This window comes from Orcinus orca, chromosome 10 (genome assembly GCF_937001465.1).
Source record: "Orcinus orca chromosome 10, mOrcOrc1.1, whole genome shotgun sequence".
Lineage (NCBI taxonomy): Eukaryota > Metazoa > Chordata > Mammalia > Artiodactyla > Delphinidae > Orcinus > Orcinus orca.
Genome location: NC_064568.1, coordinates 85,348,074 through 85,360,309, shown reverse-complemented (window position 1 = coordinate 85,360,309; position 12,236 = coordinate 85,348,074). Strand labels below are relative to the sequence as shown.

The following is a 12,236-nucleotide window of genomic DNA, read 5'->3' as shown; positions in this document are numbered from 1 at the left end:
GCCTAGTTGCTCCGTGGCACGTGGGATCTTCCCAGACTAGGGCTCGAACCCGCGTCCCCTACATTGGCAGGCAGATTCTCAACCACTGCCCCACCAGGGAAGCCCTAAACTTATGTTTCTTAAGTTTATATTTATATATTTTTTCTTATTTATATTTTATTTATATTTTCAATCCTCTCTTTTACTTCTTTAAATATATACATATATGTCCAATATCTCTGAGGATCTGATTCGGTGGTTTTTATTCATCTCTCACATAACACATTATTTCCTCAAGCATATTCACCAAAACTTTATGCATAAGGAAATTCTGGAGTATGAATTTAGACTTTCTCCAGAAAAAAAAAATTATTTACATTTCCTAGGCATCTGTGGACTACTAGAAATTCAATTCTTGGCTTATGGCATTTGGACACAATAGAATTTGAATTAGGGCCTCAAACCATTGTGAAGATTGGTTTATTGTTTCAAACGTTCAGAAGAGTCTTTATTCAGCTTTTCCTCTCCCTTTGTAGCTGAGGCTGAAATAGATAAGTTTCCTCACTGGGCAGAGACAACTTCGGACAGTTCTGGAGCCATGTTTCCTGCCACCTTTGGGAGAAGTCAGCTCAGCAGGTCTGAATGAGTTCATTGGAAGAACAGGCTGAGTGGGCTCCATGCTCAGGGGGAGAAAACACACCCTAGTCTCCTGGAGTTCTTTTTTAATAAGGCTACCTCTCTGATCAGGGAGCTTCCATGGTTATAGTGATGTTTCTAGCCTTTCTGATACCATAAGTCCTAGCACATGATGGTCGGGAGGCTCCTCTCTATGGGAAATTTGGCCATGGTGAGTACAAATTGTCTCTTCTTGGCCAAAGTTGTGGGACAAGGAGCAATTGGAGTATTTGCCTGAACACTGCTACCTTTCAGCTTGGAGATTTTCCTCCAAAACTTTCCTCCAAGTTTATATATGAGCTACATGGTAGTAGTGGTGTGAGGTTGTAGTCCTTAGTGGTTACAGATATATATCAGCATTTTCATTCTGACTCTTCTTTTATGAGTGGTTTTGGGATATTATCTCTTATGCTCTGCTTGTCCATTATAACTGGGTGTCCATTATAACACCCAGGATGGGCAATTTCTCCAAGGCAGCCAGTGGCTTTGATGGTCATTTACCTCTCTGGAATCAAGATCTTCCTTCATGTTCAATCTCTGAAATTTTCCCTTATTTTTTTTCTCAAGATCAGGCATGCATTTAACATGATTGTTAAAATTTGATAAGGCATTTAAAATTTTTTGAATATATATTATTAGACTCTGGGACCACAGAATTCTTCAAAATGTGTTGGCAAAGATTGTACAGCCATTTGCAATATAGTGTGTTGGAGAAAGCATGTTCAGGTGTATCAGAACAGAGTCATCATAACAGATCAATAAATCCTGGTCAAAGATGAACTAATGTAACAAATAATAAAGAAACTTAGTATTAATGGTTAGCAGGTAAATTATCTGTGGCTTAAGAAGAAAAGTCAGAATAAATGTGATGGTTGAGGAACGTGCACGTGTTTCCAGTTATCACCCGGGTGATGATAGTGATTTTGCCTCCACTCGGTAACCAGCTTTGAGAACTGGGGTTTTTTACATAATACTATCAATTTATACAATATTCCTGTAGAATCATCCATGTATTGATCATTTCTGTTGCCTCTTTTCCCTTTTGTATCTCCAATCTACCATCTGGGTTAATTTTATTTCTCCCTAAAAAACTAGCTTTTTTTTCTCAGTGCTAGCCTACTTCTGATGAATTCTGTTTCTGTTTGAAAATGGATGAATTTAAACTTCATTTTTTATGATGGATTTTTTTTGATGGATTGTAGAATTCTAGACTAGCAGTTATTTTCCTTCAGCACCACATAAGGCATTTTAAGTATTTTTAAGAGGAGAATTTCAGGTAACCTCATCCATAGGAACAGAAGCCAGCCTTCATAGAACTGTTTCTTTTGGTCATTCTAAAATTGTATTTTTTCCTGATTTTTCATTCCTTTCCTGACAAAACTATAACTTCTTACTTATATTACCATTCACCCAGTCAACTACCTGTTTTGATAAAGACACACATTAATTGTTAAAAATCACAGAGGTCCACTTCTGTTTCAATAACCAATGATTAAAGAGTTACCAGCACAACTAATTGACATATAGCAAGAAAGAACTTGTATCCTCTGTAAGTTTGGAGGGAATGCCAAGTTTAATATGACACAAAAACTCATAACTCACCTCTTGCTGATGTCTCCTCTGCAACTTTTTGTATGCCTTACACTTTCTTTTTCTGTACAGTTAATATGAGAAAAATAACTACCCATGTCTGGGTGTTCCTTACCTGACTAAGGATCACTCCAGTCACAGTGGAAGCAACTAGTCCTCCTGTTAGTCCAATTACATTTGTAAATCCTTTAAGAAATCCATAATATCTATACAAAAATGAATGACAATACACAGATGTAAAGTAATACATGTGCTGCAGGAAAAACCTAATGAAATGAGATTTAAGAGAGATAACTGTTAACTTCCTAAATTTCCCATTTCCACTATTCAAATTCCATTAAAAATGTCTGAAAAAGTATATGGATATAAGTAACTTTCTGGTTGCACTGCAGAGCCAGAAAGGTTGGCTTTAGCAGTAAAGAATATTAATATATTGAGAAAATGAGGCCATATTAGAGTAAAAGCCAGCAGAGTTAGGAAATCTATAAATACAGTTGAGAAATTCCAAAGGTGATATGTGTTGGTAATAGGAACAGGTTTGGGATTAATACAAAATTGAAGGGCTCTGTTCACCTGACCTATTCTCACAGTCCCAGAACTACTGGCCGCTATGATTGCTCCCATTATTCAGGCAAGGAAACCAGAAACTTCTTTACAAGCAACTGTGATTGGCCATTCCTGAGCGCCAAAACCAACTTCAGCAGAAAGTGGAGCTACAAAAGCAGGGAAGCCACAGAGAATAATAGATAAAGTAGGGATCAAATCCATCAGCCATAAAGAACAAGGAAGTGCCTCTTGCAGAACAGAACACGTGTCTAATCAAGAAATTAGTTCACTCCAGGACAGGGAGTCTGTGCCTTTCCTGCCCAACAGATTTCACCATAAAATGTTCCCTGTTTTCAATTCTTGCCTTTTATGAGAGTGAGGGCTTTTTTTTGTTTTGCTCTCTTATTTTATTTCCTTGGGTCTTTTCCATTCTTACTCTGCCTTTACCTGTTGAATATGGTAGGGAGTGTATAGTTTATTAGTTTATGGGTCCTGGGTCAGAGAAGCGTCACATCTGGACCTAGAGTCCTTGGATTGTGGAGCTGTATGCAGTCACATGGTGGAAATTTGAGTTGGCTCTTTTTTGGGGGAGATGGAAAGTGTCTTTTAATGTGTGAAGAAGATTTATGGTTATGAGCAGCCACAGGTGCAGATTGGGGCAGAAACCATCACTTGTCTCCAGTATTCATTGTTTCCTTTTTCATTTTAGCAATAGAACTCCTGAGTTTTCAGTGGTAATAGGGTCACTTATGCCTTTGGGAGCCCTTGTTACTTTTGCCTTCATAATCACCTTCCACCACAAAAAATACTTACAATTTTATGACTCTATGTGTTGTGGAACTTTTCAATTTCATCTAAATTGTCAGATTTATTGGTATGAACTTGTTTATAATATTGTTATTTTCTTTATTATGTGCTAAGAGTTATTACAATGCAGCCATTTTCATCACTTATATTGATAATTTTTTCCTTTTTCCTGATCAATCTTTATTTCACTAATTTTATTAATTTTCAAAGAAGCAACTTTTGATATTGTTGGCTTTACATATCATTTTTTTGTCCTACTCTTCATAATTTCTTTCCTTCTACTTTCTTTGGGTTTAATTTGCTGCTTTTTTTCCCTACTTGAGATACAAACATGATTATTGATATTAAGACTTAATCGTCATTCAGTATATATGTTTAAAGCTATACATTTCTCTGGGCATGATTTTAAATGCATCCCACATGCGTTGATATGTCATATTTCATTGTAATTTAAAATATTTTCTAATTTCAAATGCGATTTCTTCTTTGACCTAAACATTAGTTTCAAAGCAATGGGAGTTACTTATCTTTTGCTTTTGATAGCAACCTTAATTTCACAGTGATTAATGTATTCTGAATGACTTTAGTCATTTAAAATGAACTGCAGCTTGCTTTATGATCCAGCATATTGTTAATTTCAGGAAAAATGTCCCATGGGCAACTGAAAAGAATGTGAATTCTCTCCTTATTGAGTGCAGTGTTCTACATATGTCAATTAGGTCAACTCTGTTCATTGTTGTTGTTGTTTAATCATCCATATCTTTTTTGTCTACCTCTTTTTTGGTATAAGCTATTGAAACAAGTATGTGAAAGTCTCTTCTTTCATTGTAAATCTGTCTAGTTCTTTGAGTTTGCTCAATTCACGATGAGTATAAATTAAAGCTGTATGATTGGGTTCCAAAAGAAGTAGAATTCTATATTTTTCTCTTTACCATTATGAAATATCATTATTTCTAGTAATGTTTCATGAATTAAAGTCTATTTTATTTGATATTAACATAGTTATTCCAGGTTTCTTTGGGTTAATATTTGTTTGGCATGTCTTTACCCATCCTTTTATTTCATCCTTTCTGTATCCTCATGTTTAATTTGTCTTTTATTTGCAGCATAGAGCTGCATCTCCTTTTTTATTGAGCTTGAAAATCTTGATACTTACTTGGAGTATTTCATCCATATTAATTTAATATAATTACTGATGTATTTGTGATTATCTGCTATTTATTTTCTATTTGACCTATCCTTTTTCTCATTGCACTTTTTTCTTTTAGATTAATCCATTTTCATTTCATTTTTCCTTCTATGACATTTCACTATTCTTTTCAGCACTGAAGATATAACATGCACTTTACTTAAGTTTATTATGAATTATACTTTTACTATTTTCATAATGCCAGAATATTAGAATTTTTAGTTCTTTGCATTAGTTCATCCTGTATTTTCATTCTTTAGTGTATTTTATTTCTATATGCATTTCAAGTCATAAGATACTCTGTTGTTTTAAAGATCAATGGTCTCCTAATTACACTCATATTTACCCCCCTATTGCTCCTCAGTCTGTCTTGCATTTTCAGGTTTCATCAGGGATAATTTCTTTCTGACTGAAAAATCGCTTTTAATATTTCTTTTAGTGAAAATCTGCTGATGAAAATTTCTCTGTTTGCCTGTCTGAAAACATTTTTATTTTGCTTTTTTTTTTTTTTTTGCTGTACACGGGCCTCTCACTGTCGCGGTCTCTCCCGTTGTGGAGCACAGGCTCCGGACACGCAGGCTCAGCGGCCATGGCTCACGGACCCAGTCGCTCTGCGGCATGTGGGATCTTCCCGGACCGGGGCACGAACCCGTGTCCCATGCATCGGCAGGCAGACTCTCAACCACTGCGCCACCAGGGAAGCCCTGTTTTGATTTTTGAAGAATATTTTCACTAGGCATAAAATTCTAGGTTGGCATTTATGTTTCAGCATTTTATAGAACTCATTTCATTATCTTCTGGCTTTCATAGTTTCTGTTGAAAAGTCAGATGTCAGGCTTATTCTTGCTACTTGAAAGTAGCATGTCTTTTCTCTCTAGTTCCTTTTAAGACTTTTGTCTTTGACTTTCAGCATTCTTACTATATATATATACAAATTTACATTGTGTCATGATTTAAATTTGCAGAGCTTTGTGCATGTGTGGCTTATGGTCTTTTATTACTTTTGAGCTATTTGGGGCTGTTTTCTGTTAAAATACTGATTACGTCACATTTTATCTGTTTTTTCCTTCTGAGACTTAAGTACAGATTTGTTAGCCTTTTCACTTAATTCCACATTTCTGCTTATTTCTTTATTTTCTATTCTTTTCTCTATATGTTTCAATTTGGATTTTCTTAATGTTTTCCAGTTTACCAATCTATATTCTCTTGTGGCTAATCTGTTTTTAAACCTATCTATGAAGATCTTAATTTCAGACATTTTATTTTTCAGTTCTAGAATTTCCATTTGATTGTTTTTATAGATTCCAGTGCTGGTCAATTGTTTATCTTTTCATCTATTTTCTTCAGCTTTCATAGATATTTTGAAGTTCATTTTGCCTGATAACTTTATTTTTATTCAGTTATTTATTTTTAATAAAGATCTGAGAGTTTCTTTTTTTTAATTTACTTATTTTTGGCTGCATTGGGTCTTCACTGCTGTGTGCAGGCTTTCTCTAGTTGCAGCAAGTGGGAGCTTCTCATTGCGGTGGCTTCTCTTGTTGCAGAGCATGGGTTCTAGGCTCGTGGGCTTCAGTAGTTGTGGCATGTGGGCTCAGTAGTTGTGGCACACAGGCTTAGTTGCTCCACAGTGTGTGGGATCTCCCTGGACCAGGGATCGAACCTGTGTCCCCTACATTGGAAGGCAGATTCTTAACCACTGCACCACCAGGGAGGCCCTTACCTGATAACTTTAATATCTGTATCATTTGTATGACTATTTCTAATGGCATTTTATGGTTATTAATCAAATGGCCCTGTCCCTTGGCATGCCTAGTAATTTTTATTTAATGATGGACACTAAATAAAGAAGCTATAGACTTTAGAATATATTGTATTTTGCCAGAAAAGATTTACTCTTTTCTCTAATAGATAGATTTGGAGGGGAGGAAATCGAACACTCTAACCTAAGTAGGGAATGAAATGAGATGAGGCTAGGCTTCAATTTTGATAAGACTCAGTTTACCTCTGGTACCCCCCGTTCCTTGAATATAGCCCTCCATGGTGTTAAATAGAGAGCTTGGCATACTCAGCTGGGTCCCACCAGGCCCTGGTAGAGCTTGTCTCCTTAGCACAGATGGTATGGGAAATTCTGCCATGTTTCTTATTGATTTTTAGCTTAGATTTTTTTTGCCCCTTACCCTATTAAACTTCAGAATTCAAAAAACATCTCAAGGAGAGAAACTGACTTTGTGTTTAAGTTCCCTTAATTTCCAATTTTGCCACTCTAGCCCTGTGCAACTGACAAATGCTTGGCTAATTTCTACGTCCAGAGCTGCAGGCTTCTACCAGGGCCAAAGCCGGATTATCAGCCTTTTGCCAATCTCCTGAATTGGCAAGTAGCCCCAAGGAAAAAATGGTGGGGATTGTCAGCTCACCTCTCAGAGGTGCTAGCCTCTGATGTCTTTGGTCCTACTGGCTTCTGCTGCTGTCTGATACCTTTTAGTGAATACTCATGGTATTTTATCTGGACTTTTCCAGTTTTTCCCAGCCAGAATATCAGTCATACACAAGCTGCTCAATCCCATGAGGAGGTTTACGAGTTTTCTCAAATTTTGCTTTATGGTTGTAAAATGTTAGATGCATAGAAATATCTTCTAGTGGATTAAAATAATTATAAAATATCCTTCTTTATCTCTAGTAATGTATCTTGTCTTAAAATCTACATTGGCTGATCTAGTTTCCTTTATTTTACTTTTAATCTACTTTAATTTTGTTTTTGCTTTTATTTCAATCAAGGTTAACTTAAAATTTGGAAGAATTGGTTCTTTTATATTTCATGTTTTTCTGACACATTTGACTTAAAATGATCATCATTCTATTTTTTTCCCTTCTATTCTACCTTCCTTTATAATTTCACTTGATTTCTTTTTCATTACTTGTTTTTTTAAATATCATTCCCTTTACACTTTTATTATCCCTCAGTAGTTACCTTAGAGAGTAAAACATGTATCCTTAACTTATTATGCTCTAATATAAATTAATGTTAAAAAATTCCCATTAATGGGGCTTCCCTGGTGGCGCAGTGGTTGAGAGTCCGCCTGCCGATGCAGGGGACACGGGTTCGTGCCCCAGTCTGGGAGGATCCCACATGCCGCGGAGCGGCTGGGCCCGTGAGCCATGGCCGCTGAGCCTGCGCGTCTGGAGCCTGTGCTCCGCAACGGGAGAGGCCACAACAATGAGAGGCCCGCGTATGGCAAAAAAAAAAAAAAAAAAAAAAAAAAATTCCCATTAATGAAAGCACCTTGGGACACTTCAATTCACTTATACCCTCTCATCTTATGTGCTATTTATTGTTATGCATTTTAATTTATATATTTTATACCCTATAGGGTATTATTGTTTTTGTTTTGTGAATTCAGTAATTACTGGATTTACTCTAACATTTTTCCTCTCCATCTCTCTTCATTTGTTTCTATACCTCTATGTTTCATCTGTGATTATTTTACTTCTGCCTGAAGAATTCCCATTTAATAATTCTTTCACTGGAGGTCTGTTGCTGATGAATTCCCAGTTTGTCTGAAAAATGTTTTTATATTACCTTCTTTTTTTTTTAATAAATTTATTTATTTATTTATTTATGGCTGTGTTGGGTCTTCGTTTCTGTGCGAGGGCTTTCTCTAGTTGCGGCGAGCGGGCCTCTCTTCATCGCGGTGCGCGGGCCTCTCACTGTCGCGGCCTCTCTTGTTGCGGAGCACAGGCTCCAGACGCGTAGGCTCAGTAGTTGTGGCTCACAGGCCTAGTTGCTCCGCGGCATGTGGGATCATCCCGGCCCAGGGCTTGAACCCGTGTCCCCTGCATTGGCAGGCGGATTCTTAACCACTGTGCCACTAGGGGAGCCCCTACCTTAATTCTTGAAGGAAGTGTTTGCTGGACAAAGACTTCTAGGTTAACAATGATTTTTTTTTTTTTGGTAGCATGTTAGGAATTGGCTTCTAGCTTTCATAGTTTCTGTTGAGAAGACAGTGGTCAGTATTACTCTTGCTCCTTTGAAAGTAACGTGTCCTTTGTGTACAGCTCTTTTTTCACAGTTTTGCAATAACAAGTCTAGGTGTGGCTTTCTTTTTATTTATCCTATTATATATTCAGTAACTATAGCACCTTTAATGACTATGCTCTCTTTTCAGATTCAGAAGTCTTTGGTGGGCTGTGGTGGTGGGAAAGGATTTAACCTATTTTTACTGAAAGAGGTGCTTTTATTCCATAATTAGAGATATAAACAAAATCCCCAGTGTCAAGAGTCCTGAGTGCCAGGACAATTGCTCTGAAAATCATTACACATCCACAGTATGGAGCAGTTCACTAATCTGAGAGTAGCAAGGTGAGAGCTTTATATGCTCCATACCTCATGCCACCCAAATCCCAAACAATAGGTATTTGATATGGGGAATGAAAACAACCTGGAGATTATTTTAATGCCGGACAGTTTCCTGGAAAGCTATTAGCTCTAAAATTGTTTATTCTTCAGCTGCAATAACCCATGGTAAAAGCATTTTGGAAGGGTAACTTTCAATTTAATTTAATTTTAATTTAATTTCAATTTAATTGATTTTATATTTTGGTGTAATAATGATTTAGTAAAACCTAAATAAGATTCAGATACCTGAACTATACTTCAGTCCCACATGGGGGGAAATTCAAGGGTGCATGACCCATCCATCAGTCAAAAATAATTAAAAGCAATTAAAAAAAGTTTGGAGCCTCCCTTTAAGAATGTCAAGGGGATGACAATGCCTGCTTAATGCATCACACAGCATCTTTAGAATCCTCTGTGCTTTTCTACTCATGCTACCCACCAAAGAGATGGTCACTACATTCCCAGGTCTTCTCTGTCTCACTCAATTGCATTTCCCAAACAATATTCTCACAGAACCACACCTGTGTCTCCTCTTCTTCCTTGACGCCTTCGTTATGCTCAAAAAATATAATCACTTGCCCTATTCCTCAGTTCTAGCAAAGACCAAATTCCCCTAAAAGGACAGTTGAGTAATTTATCCTCTAAGGGGACTCTTTTTAATAGGCAAGGGAAGTATATGGTTAGGAATATTAGGAATAAGTTTTATCCCCAACCATTAAAAAGTTTAAGCATTATAGGGAACCTTGAAGATGACGGAAGAGTAAGACGCGGAGATCACCTTCCTCCCCACAGATACACCAGAAATACATCTACACGTAGAAAAACTCCTACAGAACACCTACTGAAGGCTGGCAGGAAGACCTCAAACCTCCCAAAAGGCAAGAAACTCCCCACGTACCTGGTTAGGGCAAAAGAAAAAAAGAAAAAACAGAGACAAAATAATAGGGACGGCACCTGCACCAGTGGGAAGGAACTGTGAAGGAGGAAAAGTTTCCACACACTAGGAAGCCCCTTCGCGGGCGCAGACTGCGGGAGGCGGAGGGGGGAGCTTCAAAGCCGCGGAGGAGAGCACAGCAACGGGTGCGGAGGGCAAAGCGGGGAGATTCCCGCACAGAGGATCGGTGCCGACCGGCACTCACCAGCCCGAGGGGCTTGTCTGCTCACCCGCCAGGGCGGGCGGGGCTGCGAGCTGAGGCTTGGGTTTCGGTTTCGGACAGAGCGCAGGGAGAGGACTGGGGTTGGCTGCTTGAACATAGCCTGAAGGGGTTAGTGCACCACGGCTAGCCGGGAGGGAGTCCTGGGAAAAGTCTGCACCTACAGAAGAGGCAAGAGACTTTTTCTTACCTCTTTGTTTCCTGGTGCACGAGGAGAGCGGCTTAAGAGCGCTGCTTAAAGGAGCTCCAGAGACAGGCGCGAGCCGCGGCTAAAAGCGCGGACCCTAGAGACGGGCGGGAGACGGCTAAGGCTGCTGCTGCCGCCACCAAGGGGCCTGTGTGCGAGCACAGGTCACTCTCCACACCCCTCTTCCGGGGAGCCTGTGCAGCCCGCCACTGCCAGGTTCCCGGGATCCAGGGACAACTTCCCAGGGAGAACGCATGGCGGGCCTCAGGCTGGTGCAACGTCACGCCGGCCTCTGCCGCCGCAGGCCCGCCCCGCACGTAGTGCCCCTCCCTCCCCCCACCCCCAGGCCTGAGTGCGCCAGAGCCCCCGAATCAGCGGCTCCTTTAACCCCCTCCTGTCTGAGCAAAAAACAGACGCCCTCCAGCGACCTACACGCAGAGGCAGGGCCAAATCCAAAGCTGAGCCCCGGGAGCTGTGAGAACAAAGAAGAGAAAGGGAAATCTCTCCCAGCAGCCTCAGAAGCAGCGGATTAAAGCTCCACAATCAACTTGATATACCCTGCATCTGTGGAATACGTGAATAGACAAGGAATGATCCCAAATTGAGGAGGTGGACTTTAGGAGCAAGATCTATGATTTTGTTCCCTTTTCCTCTTTTTGTGAATGTGTATGTGTATGCTTCTGTGTGAGATCTTGTCTGTATAGTCTTGCTTCCACCATTTGTACTAGGGTTCTATCCGTCCATGGTTTTTTTTTTTAATTCTTTTTCTTAATAATTAATTTTAATAACTTTATTATACTTTTCTTTCTTTCTTTCTCTTTCTTTCTTTCTTTTCTTTCTTTCTTTCTTTCTTTCTTTCTTTCCTTCCTTCCTTCCCTCCTTTAGACAACGAATCATCCCAAATTGAGGAGGTGGTCTCTGAGAGCAAGATTTATGATTTTTCCCCCTTTACCTCTTTTTGTGAGGGTGTATGTGTATGCTTCTGTGTAAGATTTTGTCTGTATAGCTTTGCTTCCAACATTTGTCCTAAGGTTCTATCCGTCCCTTTTTTTTTCTAAATAAGTATTTTTTAATTCAATAACTTTATTATACTTTATTTTATTTTTACTGTATCTTCTTTCTTTCTTTTTTCCTTCTTTCCCTCCTTCCTTCCTTCCTCCCTCCCTCCCTCCTTTCTTTCCTTCTTGCCTTCTTTCCTTCTTTGCTTCTTTCTTTCTTTCTTCCCTCCTTCCTTCCCTCCTTCCCTTCTTTCTTTCCTCATACTTCTACTAATTCTCTCTACTTTTTCTTCCTTTTGTTCTGAGCCGTGTGGATGAAAGGCTCTTGGTGCTCCAGCCAGGAGTCAGGGCTCTGCCTCTGAGGTAGGAGAGCCAACTTCAGGACACTGGTCAACAAGAGACCTCCCAGCTCCACATAATATCAAACAGCGAAAATCTCCCAGAGACCTCCATCTTAACACCAGCACCCAGCTTCACTCAACGACCAGCAAGCTACAGTGCTGGACAACCTATGCCAAACAACTAGCAAAACAGGAACACAACCCCACCCATTAGCTGAGAGGCTGCCTAAAATCATAATAAGTCCACAGACACCCCAAAACACACCACCAGATGTGGACCTGCCCACTAGAGAGACAAGATCCAGCCTCATCCACCACAACACGGGCACTAGTCCCCTCCACCAGGAAGCCTACACAACCCACTGAACCAACCTTAG

General features: G+C 39.3%; 1 protein-coding gene across 9 annotated transcripts in view; it reads right to left on the bottom strand.

Moving 5' to 3' along the window:
• Positions 1-12,236, bottom strand: part of SLC17A1 (solute carrier family 17 member 1) — a 226,120-nt gene that overhangs the window by 165,894 nt on the left and 47,990 nt on the right. For all 9 annotated transcript variants that reach the window (XM_049693682.1, XM_049693687.1, XM_049693685.1 and 6 more), the window contains one exon: positions 2,360-2,450. In XM_049693682.1, the coding sequence (XP_049549639.1) occupies positions 2,360-2,450 (91 nt within the window). The remainder of the gene's footprint in view (positions 1-2,359; positions 2,451-12,236) is intronic.